This window comes from Vespa velutina, chromosome 2, assembly GCF_912470025.1.
Source record: "Vespa velutina chromosome 2, iVesVel2.1, whole genome shotgun sequence".
NCBI classification, from domain to species: Eukaryota; Metazoa; Arthropoda; class Insecta; order Hymenoptera; family Vespidae; genus Vespa; species Vespa velutina.
The window spans coordinates 10669177-10685908 of record NC_062189.1 but is presented as its reverse complement, the minus strand read 5'-3'; the positions used below and the strand labels follow the sequence as shown (position 1 = coordinate 10685908).

At 33.5% G+C, this 16732-nt stretch overlaps 1 protein-coding gene and 1 long non-coding RNA gene across 2 annotated transcripts in view; one reads left to right on the top strand and one right to left on the bottom strand.

The window, feature by feature from the left end:
• Positions 1–28: 28 nt before the first annotated feature.
• Positions 29–5933, bottom strand: LOC124957996. Its single transcript, XR_007103814.1, has 3 exons — positions 4626–5933; positions 2554–4541; positions 29–2189 (listed from the first exon to the last, which is right to left on the bottom strand). It is a non-coding gene; the product is annotated as an uncharacterized LOC124957996 (long non-coding RNA).
• A 722-nt stretch (positions 5934–6655) lies between these two features.
• LOC124957993 (phosphatase and actin regulator 2-like) overlaps positions 6656–16732 on the top strand; it is a 119364-nt gene continuing 109287 nt past the window's right edge. Inside the window, exon 1 of the mRNA XM_047515647.1 lies at positions 6656–7069. Within this exon, the coding sequence (XP_047371603.1) occupies positions 6682–7069 (388 nt within the window). The 5' untranslated portion in view covers positions 6656–6681. The remainder of the gene's footprint in view (positions 7070–16732) is intronic.

Here is a 16732-nt window from a genome sequence, read left to right as displayed (position 1 = left end):
TAATTATATTACTCATTCAACAACAAAATTGTATTTAAAGTCAATATAATGTAATATGATACATACAGAGTATAGAGTATAGTAATTATATTTAACGTTAAATAATTACTACGACCATTTGAAAAATTTGCAGCTATTTGTTTTTAACTTTAAGATGTTTCACTTTAAACTATGAAATTTATACATAAAAAAAATCACCTCGGTAAAAGTTACGAAACCAAATACTGAAATATTTGGAATCAAGTCCTCGTATCCGAATATTCAAATCCAGATTTCGAGTTACAATGAGTAATTCGAGTACTGGAATATATACTAGGATATATTAATCAATGCCAAAAAAAAATATATTAAAACATATCATTTTCAGCGAAAGTATTCATTGTCCCTAATACAACGAAAATGAAGAAAGACTTGAGACATATCAAGATTTTCAGGCGTTGTAAGTTTGGAATCATGTTCGAAACTACGAAACAATTCGAAAATGATGTTTTAGATCCCAGCACGTGAGACTATTGTGGTTCGAATAACGAAATTGACGAAAGGCTCGAGATTTATCAAGACTTTGAAATGTATATCAACGATTTCAAGCTTCGAAAAAACTTCGAAGTTATTAAAGCGTTTCACGTTTTGTCGCTACTTGTACATATTCTCTCCTTATTTTTACTAGGGAAAATATTTTTCTTTTAGACGAGATAAATGAAGTTTAGGAATTATGACGAAAATGCTCTCATTGAATGGATCTTAATCGATTTACGTGAGGTATGTCATAGTAGAGATTGTGGAAATTTGTATTAAAATCTGTCCTGTTTTTGAGACAGAATGTCGTAACGATTCAGTGAAAGATCTAAAAAAATCAGACAATGGGATAAACATCAAATGGGTTAAACCAATTGCTCAATGTTAGGGTTAAGATTGCTATTCCTTTTATAATGAAGAGGTATAACAAAAGAGAAGAAAAAAGAAGAAAAGTTATGAATATTATATTATGAATATTACATTCTCCATTAAGACAATAATGTGCAGTAAAAGACTTATTAATGTCTGCCTATTCATTTTCTAATATCGTAAATAATTTTTCAAAACTTCTATAAATTTCTATCATCGTCAGATTTAAATATTTTGATCAAACTGCAAAGACAAAATGAAAATGTTCATATTTACAATAAAAGAAATTAAATCATTCGGTTAATTTGTTTAAGTATCTAAATGCATCCGAAGTCATATTTAATCTTATTATTGTATTACAATTACAAAAGATTCTAAAACAGACACCTCTCCAGTTTGATCATACATTCAATGACTGGTATTACGATTATTCTTATCGTTCTTTGAATGTCGATTAATAAATAATTATTAACTAATTTTAAAAATATACCATAAAAATAATACAATGCTGATATTAATTATTTATAATAGGAATTTAAAGTTATTATTTGGTCGAAGTGCACGTTCATCATAAATTCGCTTATTTCAGTTAAACATCTATTCATAGCGTTTAAGGAATGGATGGGTGACCCCACCGTTCTTGCGGCGCTTCGTTTATATTCCTTTCCTCTCTCTCTCTTCTTCTTCTGGCCTGCTGCTGGTGTTTTTAGTATGTGTTTCTCCTCTAACTTCTTTGTGTTTCTCGCTATCATCTCCAACAGTTTTTCTTTTCTGTTGTTATATACAAGCGTTTATATATTCTTAAAAATGTGATTATCTATCTTCTTTCGTTGTCAACCGATATATATTCATACCCTTCGTTAAACACACTGCATTTTCTGTCTTAAAAGAAAGTGCGGTTCAACACGAAGGAAGAATGAAAATTGGTATGTATCGCTCCACCCTGGGTTTGGTGTTAACATTATCCAAACGTCCAGGACTAAACAGCTATACCAAACATATTTCTTTTAATTTTTCTTAAATATTTATAGCTCTGTTATGGACGTTTTTTAATATGTCAAACACACCATTGTACTTGTATTTTATCATTTTGAAGTCATTTCTATCATCTATCTTCTATCATAAACTTTTTAGCGTGAGCACATTACTGGAAAAGCATATTTTTGAAGCATTGGTGTATATATATATATATATTGTATATTTTATAAACAATTTCTTCAGTTCTCTGGAGAAAACAGCACTCATCGTTCTATGGAAATTTTGGCTCGACGTTTCGCAATTTGTGATTTCTTGTCATCGAACAGCTATATTTGAAAATTTGTAAAAGCATATCAATGTAAATGTGACAGATACTTAGCAACAAACGCGTTTTATTTCAAGTAGTCGTTAAAAAGAACACTGGCTCATCTCTCTCGTCGTATTTCTCTTTAATTACACGACATGCGCGTCACCCGATCGCTACTAAATCATAGACACGTAATTAAAGTCTCTCTCAGTAAGAAAAGAGAGAGAGAAAGAAAGAGAGAGAGAGAGAGAGAGAGAGAGAGAGACTCTTTATATCGTGCCTATTGAGACTTAAATCCGCAGCGCGTAACTCTTTAAGATGAAAAGTACACTTTAAGGATGGGGAAAAGATCATCAAGAAAAAAGAAAAGTAATATTACTTACTATAGGAAGAAAGGATGAAACTGCACATGGACGACGATGTTTCTCATATTTCAGTCGTTAGTTGTGACAGGGGCTAGACTGAGTTGAACCATCGTCGTTGTGTGTAGATTCGCGAGAGTCGGTTTAAATTAGCGAGTCTAGACGCTTCGGAAATACCACATGCACCACGTCATTCCCCATAACGCACCGTCTTTCAATTCGAACATTCGCGCTTCAATGCTGCTCTTTAATCTGTTTCCTTGCGCGAAATGAGAATTCATAGATCGTGAAAGAAACAGTATACCTGAAGTATTAAATGCAATTCAGGCATGAAGTATTTAGCATCGATCGTAGAAAAAAGCAATCCAACAGCTATCGATCATTGTGTTCTTTATAGTGCTATCCTCCATTCGTTAAAACTCTGAAACAATAGATGGACATCGGAAGATGTCATTATTGGTAAATAACTCGACATCATCATCATACGATCATTTGAAAATTCTTATCAAAGGTATATCAGAAAAGTAAGAACGATTCTGAGACAAGGAATCATAGAGGGACATTTCGTTAAATTTGAAAGAAAAGCACTAATCGTTGAAGAAACGAAAGAGCAGAGTTATGACGGAGAGAGGATAGATTAGTCGGTGGCTCCCCCCACCAGAGTTCTCCCCATCAATGCGCGCCGGCGGAACATCGTCCCGTGGTCGTTAACGTGGACGAGCGACGCCTCGTGGCGCTACTATCGCGTACTAGCCCTCAGTGCTCTCGAGTCTTGCTTGGTGTGTGTTTCGTGGTGCGATTGTGTCGTCATTGCAATCGTCTTTCTTTCCTCCTCCTCTTCCTCCTCCTCCACCTTCAACTCCTCACCCTCTCTGTCTCTTTTATTCTATCTATCTATCTATCTCTTCGTCTTCTACCTTCCCGTTTCCTCTCTCACTCACTCATCTCCTCACGCTGTCGTCTCTCTGGTACTCTTAGCAGTCCGTTTGTTTGCACGCCACATCCCGTGCGTTCGCAATTAATTTCGTCGCGGATTCGTCCAGGCGAGTCCCCAACGTCTCGCCGTGTGCATCGACGAAAGGAGGCGAGTCGTTGGAGATTCGCAAGAGGTACGTTTCGTGCGTTCCGCAAGGAGTCGTTTGCTCCGCAGAGAGGAAAAAAGGAAGAAGAAAAGAAAGGACCTGTGCTGTATCTCTCTTTCTCTCTCTTGCGTGTGTTTCGTGATCTGTTATGTGCCAAGAGTGTAGTGTATGGTTTGTAAAATAGTAGTGTTTCAACTGTTTCATGTGTGAATGAGTACAACATCCATTGGACTTGCTTCGTCGTCGGCATTGTCGTCGTCTTCGTCTAGTAGTGTAGTAGTAGTCGCGACATCGCCCAAAAAACGAATCGACTACAGAATTTTACCTTCCATATCTGTATTAGCTACTTTCATGTTCAATTTTTCACCCAATAATTTGTCGGTTTTGTGATATTACTATTGTTATTATTATTGTTATTATTATTAATACTACATTATTACTATTATTGCTCTACTACTATTACACTACTAGTATTATTACTACTTCTATTGCTACTATTACTGCTCTACTACTATTACACTACCAATATTACTACTACTTCACTGCTACTGCTACTACTACTGCTACAATAGAATTTGATTCGGCGTCGCGCGTGTCGACGTCGTGTTACGTCCTCGTAATATCGTCGTGAGTATGCGCGTAGTATACTCTGTTTATCTATCATCGGCGCGCCCTCCCTTTCTCTTTCCCTCCCTCCCTTCTCCTCTTGTCGTCGTCGTCGTCGTCGTCGTCGTCATCGTCGTCATCGTCGTCATCGTCGTCATCGTCATCCTCTTCCTCCTCTTCCTCCCCTTCCTCCTTCCTCCTCCTCCTCACTTACTCATTTTACCCGTTCTCTCACCTGCCGACATCATCACCAGCACGCAGGTGTCTCGCTTGCCGGCCATTGTTTCTGTGTGTCGTTACTGATGAAGAAACGAGAAAAATCTAAAAAAAAAAAATAGAGAGACAGAGAGAGAGAGAGAGAACGAGAAAGAAAGAGAGAGAAAAGGAGTAAAATATTAAAATCACCGAAAAATAACGATCTGTTGAAATGTTCCTTTTCGTTTTACGAAAACATATACATATTTCGTTTTCTCTTCATCATTGTCGAAGGAAGATCAAAACAGAGCAAAATCAGAAATTGTCATCCGTTTTTGTAGATCATTTTCCAATTATTTTTCATCCTTCTGCATAACCTTTCGGGATAGGCATCCCGAATGTACTCGTGTAAATTTAGAGGTTAGGAATGCGTTAAGATTAAGTTAGGTATACTACGAAACAGTATACCTAACTTTATTTTTCATCTCGTTTCTTCGTGTTAGTTCTCTGAATGTCAGTTTTTTCCCCTTTGTGTAATTCCATCCTACGAATTTATCTCTAATTTTTATCAATGTTCGTTGATCATGTTTTCTCTTGGAAATTTACCGAGCATCAGTCAATCTCTCTCTTTTTTCTTTTCATCGAGTTCAGGAAGAAAGTAACGTTTTTCTTCGAAAAATGATATTCCTTGGTAATCATGTAAGTCATAAAGGATTTACCAGTAGCATGCTCAAGGTCCTCTTTTTACATACGTTTCTCCATTTTTCGTAGATAAGATTTGTAAATGCCGTGAATATACTAATCGTATTCTTCGACGATCTTTCTCTTGGGATATTTGAAGGAGACAAGTTAGAGAGAGAAAGAGCTTACATAATCGGGCTGAATATATGTATATATATATATACACACACACATATATTTACATAACAATGTTCGTAAGTAATGTAAGTATGTTTACGATGTAACAACATCGTGTAAGCCTGAACTCCTAACAGCAGTCGATTTTATATATATATATATATATATATATATATATATATATATATACACATACACACATACAGATACATATACATATACATAGACGTAACATAACGCGAGAAGGTCGGAACGCGTGCATTCACACGAGCGTACGTATGTAGGTGATGCGTCACATCAGTCGAGGCTAATGTGAGCACGTTAAGATCGTCCAATTAAAATCGTCGAATGCTTGACGGTGAGAAGGAATACTGAGGGTGGAGTAATAGAAGTAGAAAGAAAAGGGAGTTGTACAGAGGGCAAAAGACGTAGAAGCAAAGGCTCTGTGTTTCTCTTCGAGCTCTATAATAGGAAAAAAGAGATTTGTGTGTTGTGTTATCATTGTGGGACGAGGGCGGCACGATACGAACTATTCATACGACGATGACGATGACGATGACGATGACGATGACGATGACAATGATAACGACGATGACGATAACGTCTTGGTCGTTAGCGTCGATTAACACGCTTTTCCTCTTTTCTACTACGTAGAAAAACAAGAAACGTCTATCCAAAGAAAAAGTGGGAAGGAAGATATCAACAACAACAGAAAGAAAGAATAAAAGGAAGAAATCATCAGTTTTTCATCCATTCGAATTCCTTCTTGAAAGGGAAATATAAGTCGTTAATATTTTCTTACGTTTTTTTTTTAACAACATTCGATTCTATCTTATTGCATAAAAGTGTTGTTTTCCTAAGAATATTGAATAGGGAGAAGGGAAATAGAGATAGATGTGTGTAGTAAAAAGTGAGAAATGAAAAAATAGATCATAATCATCGATACGTGGTTGGTTTCTCATCCCAGGGTTTCTAATCAAAAACAACGACGACGACGGGGTCATTTTTAGTGAGATCTGTTGGAGTTCGAAGAAATCTGATTCTGGAGCTACTTCCATCGCGGAAATCCGCGAGAGTCTCCGTGAACGATCAAGAGGAAAAAGGAATAGGAAAAAAGAGTATCAAAGGTGGTGGAGGAGGAAGAAGAGAAAAAGGGGGAAGGGGAGAAGCGAGGAAGGAAGATTTTTTTTTGGTGTCGGATAGTTGGAATCGTCGAGCCGTGGAGCCGCATCATAGCAGCAAGGCGCGACGCGAGCCGACCACTCGAGCAGCCGTGCGTCAGGATGTTCCTTGTGCCATTGAGAGGACCCATCCGGTAGCTCCGTTGCCGGCTCTTGTCGCGATCTTCAGGCCTTGGAGGAGGAAGAATCGTGTAGGACAACATTCAAAGGAACGATCGGGGAGGAAAATGTCGGTCAGGGTCAGCGGAGTTTATTTGGTGCCAGCTTCGGCCACCACTACCACCATCAGTAGCGAGGCGAATAACGAGAGAAGTAACAATAATCTCGTTCCTTTGCACGAAAGCAATCTTCAACAGCAAGCCCAGCAACAACAGCAACATCATCATCACCATCATCATCAGCAACAACAGCAACAACATAAACAACAGTACTATGCTACTAAGACAGTCACCATCGCCACTGCACCGCAACGGAGCAATAGCCTCGATTATTTAAACTTCGAAGAGAAACGACAAATCATCGCGTCCTCTTTGTCCCTAAGTGATTTTCTGGCTCACGGGCCTGCCGCTGCAGCGGCAGCCGCGGCCAAGGAAGTTGCAGCGAATACCGTCATTGGTGAGTACCGAAGAATATCCTAAGAATTTCAAGAGACAACGATAAAGACTCATCCGATTGACCGTGCCAAGAAAACGAGACACCCCATCGTTTTATTTTTTCTTTTCTTCTTTTTCTTCTTATTTATCGACTTTCTAAGGAAATGCTTCGTTCCACGGTAAATTACTGACATTTTGTAGGAAAAAAGAAGTAAACGGTTGTTATGCAGTTAGGAAAAGCTGTTCCAGATCCAAACGAATAGTTGTCTCATCTTTCCGGGCCGAGGAGAGCAGAACGTATACCTTCTACTCGCGTTGCCTCTCCTTTTTCTCTTTTTCTTTTTTCTATGAGTGCTTCCCTTTCGTCCTCCTTTTCCTCCTCCTGCTCTCTCGTTCTGTTTTCTTCTCGACCTCAGAAGGGAACCTTTCCTCAAGGCGGATCTCTGTAAACTCCTGACGGACAACTACAAGCGGAATATCGCGACAACGCCTTTGCAACGTTGCCAACTGAGTCACGTGCGCTTCCAAAGCTGATGATCGATGATTGGTCTGTGCGCGCTCCACGCGACACATAATCGACCTTCTCTCGTATCTTCTCAACGTCGATGACAACTACGGCTACGATGATAACATGACCACGACGGCATACCGTTCTTGAGACGACCTCGACAAATGCACTTTTCGGCAATGTTTCCTTCGAGATTGAGTAGTTGTGACGTCATTTTATGACTTCTGACCTATGCAATGATACTTTTTTTTACTTCTCTTTGCATTTCTCGATTAGATTTCTCGGCGAAAGAAATAGGTTGAATTTCAAAATTTGTAATTTATCTTTTTTACTTCTTTTAGTATTTCTCGATTAAATCTTTTAACAAAAAATCGAAAATTTTCAAGTTCTTAATGAAATATTTGTCAATGAATAAAAGAAAACATGGCCGATATCTACAAAGAAAATAATACTCTTAATTTCAAAATTTCCAATGATACTTCTTACTTCAATTCGTGCTCCTTGATTATATCTCTAGACATAATATAGACAATTTTCAAATTCTTAATTAATTACTTGTCTATGCGTGAAACAACACGTTAATTTGTAAATCTCTGGTGATCATCTTTTTCCTCTTCGTATTTCTCGATTAGATCTTTGATATAATATAAATTGTTTTCAAATTCTTAGCTAATCGTTTATCTATAAGGGCAAAAATCTATGATATGATCCTTTTCACTTCTTTTCGTATTTCTCGATAACAAATTTTGTCATTATTAGTCAATTGTTTATCAACAGGAGACAAATTCTTATGATTCTTCTTATTTCTCTTCGTATTTCTTGATAAGAAATTCGAATAACACGTTTGCTAATGAATAAAAGCAAATGTAATCAACATCGTACGAAGCAAATGGAATGAATATAAAAATCAGTCGAGACAATCTCTTTTTCCTGTTAGCAATTAAGCTTCATCGGTGATTCCGGGAAGCGATGACGCGTTTATGAAGCACGAGAGTCTTTTGGTACTCCAATCGTGTAGGTACGATAAATATCACCGTTCGGCCTAGAAAATGTAATTGTGCAATATTTAATAGGATAGTGGAGGAAACGATAAACTGTCAGTGTGACTGATAGTCGTCGAAGCGGGTAACGGGCGCAGAATGTACAGACCTAATGTGGCAACGCCGCACGGAAATCATTCATTGAATGGAGAACCGCCAGCTTGTCAGCGGCGAGTGCTCGCTCTCAACGGGTATGGATAACACACGCAAGCGTGCGTACGGGTGCACAAATTTTGTACGTGGAACCAAACTCATCTATTTTTTATTAATAAATTCATTGTTCACCTATCAATCGAGATTTGAATTTTTAGTTAGAAATTCGTACTTGATAATGTTTCGATCAGAATTTATTATGATTCTGTATTCTATTCGAAATTGAATTCCTCTTATATGTACACTGTATAAGGAATTACGTTTTTAAATAAATATAAAGAAATTAGTATATGCCTTATGTTCTTACAGCAGTGATAACAAATGCAAAATGTCTTATCAAATTTTTTTTTGAAAGATTTATGTTATTCATATTATTATTATTATCTTAATAATATTTATAAGATTATTATTATATCTTGTAATATTTATCATACACACACACACACACACACACACATTTTATCAGAGCTGCATAGATAAATATATTTATTCATTCATTATAAAAAAATTTTTTAAATGATAATTTTGTTTCTTCATAATGTAACATACTAATTCTTTAAATATTTATTTAAAATTGTGAACTTCGTTCGATATAAAAAAATTATTCAGTTTTAAAGTATCCGAATAAATACATCTATGTCGAATAATAAATACGTAATTTGATTCAACATATTTTTTGTTACTTTCATGCATTCAAAAAAACGGTGTAGGATCATGTTATTATAAAAACTATCTGTATTTTTCCCCGTTCAGTTTATCTCCATCGTTTGATTCAACTGCTTGAACCTATTCATTTTTCAAGCCCTTTATTTAGCGAGACAATAGTCCGAAATCGTTTTATCGTTTTACGGAAGAAACTCGTGGAGAGAATGAATGAAAACTAGACGGAATACTAGATTCTTTTCTCTATGGAATTGTAAGTTTAATGCGTCGTGGTTTTACTACTAATGTCATTACGAAAGTAAATTCGATATTGATTTCAATACGTTGCTTTTGAAAAAAATATTCTTTCTCGATTTTTATTGTCTTTGCCTTTCGTCATTATTTAAACAAGATATCGTTTGATACTAACAGTATGATCATTGAAACAACAGATGTTTCTTTTATCTTTGAACATTTCGGTAACTCGATAGAGTAATTGATAGAAATGTTACAAAAATACGATCGTTGATATTTAATATTTTCTTTTCCTTTCAACGAAGAAGCAACAAGAAATAACTATAAGAAAGAAAGAAAGAAGGAAGGAAAAAAAAGAGAATTTTCTTAAATTCCGTCGAATAATTTCCCTGGAGAAAGGTGCAAGGAGAAATAAATGAGACATATCGTATTTTCTTTCTTAAAATGTGCATTGGCGTGTTTCGTTACACATTTACGTAATTACCTTCGTTCTGTCTGACGAAGAGTTAGTGTATCGAGATTATCCGTTGATTCTTATCTTTAAACAATAATCTTTACTAGTCGTAGTAATAGTAGGCAATAATAGAAAAGGAAGAAGAAGAAATCGTAGGTGATATTCATTGGAAAAATTTTGAATCTTTCATATTTTCTACCGAGAGAATACACTACATAATTTAAATTTCCCTGCGATCTAGCCTTACTCAGTAAGCCATTGTAAGGCGCGAAATTCAAATGTTGAGTCGACTGACTCTGAATTGAGAATATTTCTTTAAGTGAGAATAACATTTTCTTTCCTTATTTTTTTTTTTCTTTCTTTCTTTCATTCTATCTTCCTTTTTTCTTTCGTTATGAATGTTTTCACGTTGAGATGGATTCTTCGGATAGGGTTATTGAACGAGAAAGACTCATAAGAAGAGGTTTGAACTCTAGGAAATGTGTCTCATGGATAATTCATCCTCTCATTTCACGATTCTGTATAGCCAGAAAAAGGCCTTTACTGAGTAACAAGCAAGGGCCTCGAAAAAAAGGAAAAGCTTTTTTTCATCCGTGCTATATACATACGTTACTCTACGATATCTGGGCCTGTTATCTGTTGGTGTAGCTTTTTAAACTCGCCGATGAAGTCGTTTCAATCTTCTTCATAGTTTTCTCTTATAATCTCGAGGAAAGAATCTCCTTTAGATTTTCAACTTTATTGTATACTTTTATTTTTATTTTAAGGATTTCTTCTTCGATAAGCTCGAAGAAAAAAAGAGCACGTTTTTCGAATTCGAAAAGAACTTCGGTGGTTTTAAGTTTAATTCTCGTTAATGAACAAATGTTTCCGTTAGAAATTTAAATTCGATTCGTTAAATTTGAGTTCGTAGTTCTTTTTTCCGATTTATCAAAGTTCATATTTTAAGTTTACTGCGAATATCAAGGTTATATATCCCGTAGCAATCATAAATTTGATGCTGAAATCGATACAGTGAATCGATGAAATATTTAAGAAATTATTTAGCCTTTCTGGCATCGTAAAGAAATGAAGAAAAGATCTTTAGTTCATTGAGATATCGTAGAATTAATGTTGTCGAGGAATAATGAACTTTCTCGCTCATACTCCTTCTCTTTCTTTCTCTCTGACATACAGTTTAGTGAGTGATCGCAGCGTATTGGTATTTGCGGAGGTATCTGGCAAGTGGCAAAAAGAGGGAGGATGAACAACTTCGAGCTATTTGTGACGATGTTCGATATCGATCGCTATTTCTCATGACAGCCAGAAAGCAATAAAGAGAAAGAGAGAGAGAGAGAGAGAGAGAGAGAGAGAGAGAGAGAGAGAGAGAGAGAGAGAGAGAGAGAGAGAGGGAGGGAGAGAGAGATTTTCCAATGGCAGGACTGTAATTTTCCATATGAACTTTATCAAGTTCTTTGTTATACATTTAGACACGCACGAGTTGAAAAGCACGTTTAGTTATACTTTTTTCACAATTACGAGAATTTCTAGTGTTAAAATTTCAATGGAATCCCTTCGTTATGTAACGGTCAACCTACATACCTTCTTGTATATGGAAACGTCATGGGAATGTCAGTAAAACATAAGTATAGGGTTCATGCTTTTTGCCTCACGTTTTTTGTTCCATTGGAAAGTTTCGTTTTAATTCGAATTGCTTCGTAAATTTGAAAAATATTTCTTCTTTGATAGATGTCCATTACTTTTTTAATCTTCAAGATACTTTCACGTGTTTCTATTAGAAAATATTGCTTTTCGTAATAGTTTTCATTCAAGTGTAGTAGTAATTTTAAAAAGATCACGACTCTCTCTCCCTTTCTCTTGATGTTAGATATAAAGGAAATTTATTTTTCACATATAGAGATAGACTTGTCTGCGTTGTTGCTCGAAGAACTTCAGAAGAATCTTTCGGCGTTATTTATGGAACTTAACGTCCATGAAAAGTTTCTTGGATTTATTTATTCCCTCTCTCCTTCTCGACATCGTTTTCATTCGTTTGATACATTCCACTAGCCCATCTTATTCGGTTCTCTTGGGAAAGATTCTCGAAAGGAAACGTTTTTATCACTGCTAATCGAATGTTTTATGAGCCAAGAAACTTTTATATCTTTTACTATCTATCTTTTACTATGTCGAAAGATTTTCGAAATTTTTATATCAAGAATGATTCTGGTTCAATAAGCGGAAAAAGAAATTAACTTGACGAATAGAATAAACATTTTGAAAGATTAAAATTACTTGATTCTCTTCTTCTTATTTTCTATTTGTCGTGATTTATCGTTTAACTCTCGAGCAAACATCATTTCTATGTTGCATCGATATAGACGTGACATGTAAGAGCTCGTTCCACGATGCCGAATCTGTTTTCTTTTCTGATCAGTTATTTTACCATTTTCTATAGTGGCGTATATGTTTTATATGTACATATTTGGATAACACTGAGTATATAATGAAATCATTGATTCAGCAATTTTTTACACGGTTTTGTCGGTAGAAAGTGCATATGTTGATTTCTGTAAACAACGAATAGATTGCCTACCAATGGAGCATATATCGTAATAACGGATTCAAACTATTCATTTGTTTTATCATATAACATTAATCCTGGCCAGTCGATGTTTAATTGTTCGAGCAAATATAAGGAAGTTGTAAGGAGAGAGTGGACTTACAATAAAAAATGGAACCTTGTGAACATAACAATCGGTTGACACCAATTCGGTAAAATTACTGATACGGTCGAAACGCATGTCGTGTGAATTTACAATGAAGCATTATTCATCATACATCATATACATTCGACAAACCGAAAACAAATTATTCTCATTCGTGTGAAACAACGTATGAAGCAACGTATAAAATTATTTTAACACTTTGCACTCGAGAGGTGACTCTCACTCACCACATGATTTAATGCCGCAACTCGAGAGGTGACTCTCGCTCACCATATGTTCACTGATCAGCATTACACTAGCTTTATCTTGGTTGAACAATTATTTAAACTGAAATGCCATTTGACAGGAACAATCTTAACGAATAGGAAGCATTTGCCAAATCAAAAAAAAAAACAAAATTCCACAAGAAATCGACAGTAGCATAGCGCAAAAGAAATACCTTAGTTTTAGCATGGAAGGACCAAGAGGGTCGTCACGTGCTTGACCAATTGGAATAATGAGTACAGTAAAAAGAATTTTACGAAGTGGTATTGAAATTACCGTCAAAAAGCCTAATGTTGTAATAAATTATATAAAACATATGGGCGGTGTCAATCGTGCAGATCAGTATGCCTCAACGTACTCTTAGGAAAATTCTTGAAATGATGGCGTAAACTGTTCTTTTGGGGTCTGGAAATTTGTGTAATAAATTCATATATTCTTTATAAAATCATTGAACAGCAAAGAAGATAACAGTCGCTTAATCACTTACGGTATGTAAAAACCTTAATTCATCAACTGACTGGAGATTTTCACCAAATACGTGATCGAACTTTAACTTCAACCTTCGATTCCGAAAAGATCCGCCTGAATGGAAAGTTGCATAACATTCTAACAGGAGTTAAAAAGAATTGTAAAATCTGCTCTCAAAGAAATAAATCCGGCAAAAGACATCAAACAATATACTATTGTGATACTTATCCCGAAAAACCGGGCATCCATCTCGGCAATTGTTATATAAAATATCATACAAAGCAAAATTAAAAAGACTAATGTTTAAGAAATTATCTTCATAAACATTTAAAGATACATAAAATGTTAAAATATAAAAGTTTTATAGGATAATTTGTGTGTGTAATCATTTTAAGTTAAAGGTAAGAAATTCACCAAAAGCACTACAAAACATCTCGAGTTGCTGATTCGTCCGCACGAAAACGGCCCCGAGTGCAAAGGGTTAATATATCCCCAATTGCTGAAGTATTAATTCTATTCTACTCTATGTAACGGGATTCTATGGTTTAATATTATGCTAATGTATGTAAAAAAAGAATAATTTCATCTTCCTTTAATATTTTTTAAATAAATTTTCAGACATAAAACACTTTTAATATTTGATTCTATGATAATTAATAAAATAGATCTCTTTGTATAAAGCTACTTCATAGAATTACATAATAAATTTCACTCTTTCTTTCATTTTTTTGCAAACTAAAAATAAGTATATAAGTATATCTCAATATCTATAAAAGTAAGAAAGAAATCTTGAAAAAAGACAATCTTTAATTTGGTTTATTCGAATATTCATTCTTTTTCACTTTTACAATCACTTAGTATGTTTGATAAATTATAATTTAAACTTTTTACAGTAAAATATGTTATATTCATTTTGAAGAAAAGAAATTGAAAATAGATAACTTTAAATCAAATAATTATAATGTAACACCTTAAGAAATTTCATAAGGACTGATATAGAAATATCCATTTATACTTTTAGAAAATAAATCGCTTCTCATTGTCATAAAAAAACTGTTACTAAAGAATTGTCAAATAAATTTTTCATACGAGATAATATATTAATAATATTAGGAACTTATAAAACTCATAAAAATGATGAATTTCAGATTTATTGTTTTAGAATTATTAAAATCATATTTCCTACAAAAGTATTAACTATATATATAATTTTTTTTATTTATATTTTTAAATTAAAGAAACAAAAATTGTTTTTGTGTATTTTGTATTTTTAATTTAACTTTTTAATAACTACTTTACTTTTTATTAGTTTTGGTTTTGTAAAAACTAATAATAAATAAAAAATGATAAAAATAAGTCGATAGTACGAATGCCAATCCGTAGAAATTTAAACACAATCGTTTTAATCATAATCATTTCAGATATAGGAGTTCGTCGTTTCATTTTTATATTACAATGACATATTCATCTCTCTCTTTTCTTGTAAATAGCTATGCAACGAATCAACTGGAATGTTATTCGTTAATCGCCGAGAATGATTCATCCTCAAATGATTGTTGTAATTCTGCATTTATGTATATGAATTACGATAATTTTATCCAAGGCTATAAAAGGATCGTTTATTTTCTTATTTTCATTATATATTATATTATATTATTTATATATATATATATATATATATATATATATATATCAGATTTTATATCGTGCTTATATTAAGTACTTATGAATTGTTCTTAATGGCATATAATTTTGAAGTCAGATATAACTATACACTTTGTAAAGTTTTATTTCATTTTTTTTATCACAATATTAATTATAATATTTATTTATATCTGTTTGCTAATGAAGTGTATTTATATTTATTTGCTAATAAATTATATCAAATTTTTTTTTCCTTTTTTTTTTAGAATTGAGAAAAATTTATAAAGATAAAATGTTGCATAAACTGTTTTACTGTATATTTTTTAAAATACTTTCGAGAGCTAGAAAAACTAATTAACATTTTTCTTGAATATTTCATTCAAAATATGTATGTTTCAAGTTTTTGAATGTAAAATTACGAATGTAAAATAAAAAAACGAACAATTATATTTATATTTATTGTTTTTCATCAATCAGTCGAAGAAAACATCGAGATTTTTAATTAGAGATAAGATTTGAAATACTTCGAATCGTTTCGGATGTTTTGTTTATTTTCGTGATAAATTCGAATCACTGCAATGTTAATTCGAAATGTGCGCAGTCTTGATAAATGTAGATTCTTTTATCACTTTTGTTGTTTTGGTAATGGACTCATTTCGAATCGCTTCGAATTTGTATCATAAATTTGAGCCCGATTCCAAGCTTATACTCTTGAAAGTTTTGGTCATCAATTCATATGTTTCAAAGTTTTCAAAATTTCGATAGATTTCGAAAACCTGACGAATAATCAATATTTTACAAGCTTTTTGTTTACTTCTGTTCAAGCAGTATCATCAACATGAAATATAAGAAAATCTGGAGAATTCCAATTAATAGAAATACATTTGTTTACATTATTCACTTTTATAACATGCAATACATATTATGAATGTTTGTGATTTTAAATAATTTATGAATTATGAATATGAAAGTGGAAAAAATAAGTTTAGTGTCTATATATGTACTACTTATTCAATAGTGAAATCGTATTTAAAGTTAATCTGACGTAATATGATATATATGGAGTATAGAGTGTAGTAATTATATTTAAAGTTAAATAAGTAATAAGATCATTTTTAAAATTCACGGTTGTTTTATTTTTAACTTTAAGATGTTTCATTTTAACAATGAAATTTATATATAAAAAGAAATCATTATGATAAAAGATTCGAAGTCATATACCCAAATCCGGATTTCCTGATAATGAGTATTTGGAAAAGTAAAACCACTAATCAGTATCAAACTAAATACATTAAAACATATATTTTAAATATAAATATCTTGTTACTGAACAAATACATAATAACAAAGTAGCGGTGTAAGATTTGATATATTGGGCATAGAAAGAATTTCTTCTCTAGTACAACGAAAGTGATAAAAGAATCGAAATTTATCAAGACTTTGAAGACTTGCAAGTTTCGAATCAGATTCGGAATGATTCGGAAATGGTGCCTCAAATCTCACAATCTATTGTAATTCGAAGAACGAAATCGATGAAAGATTTTAGATT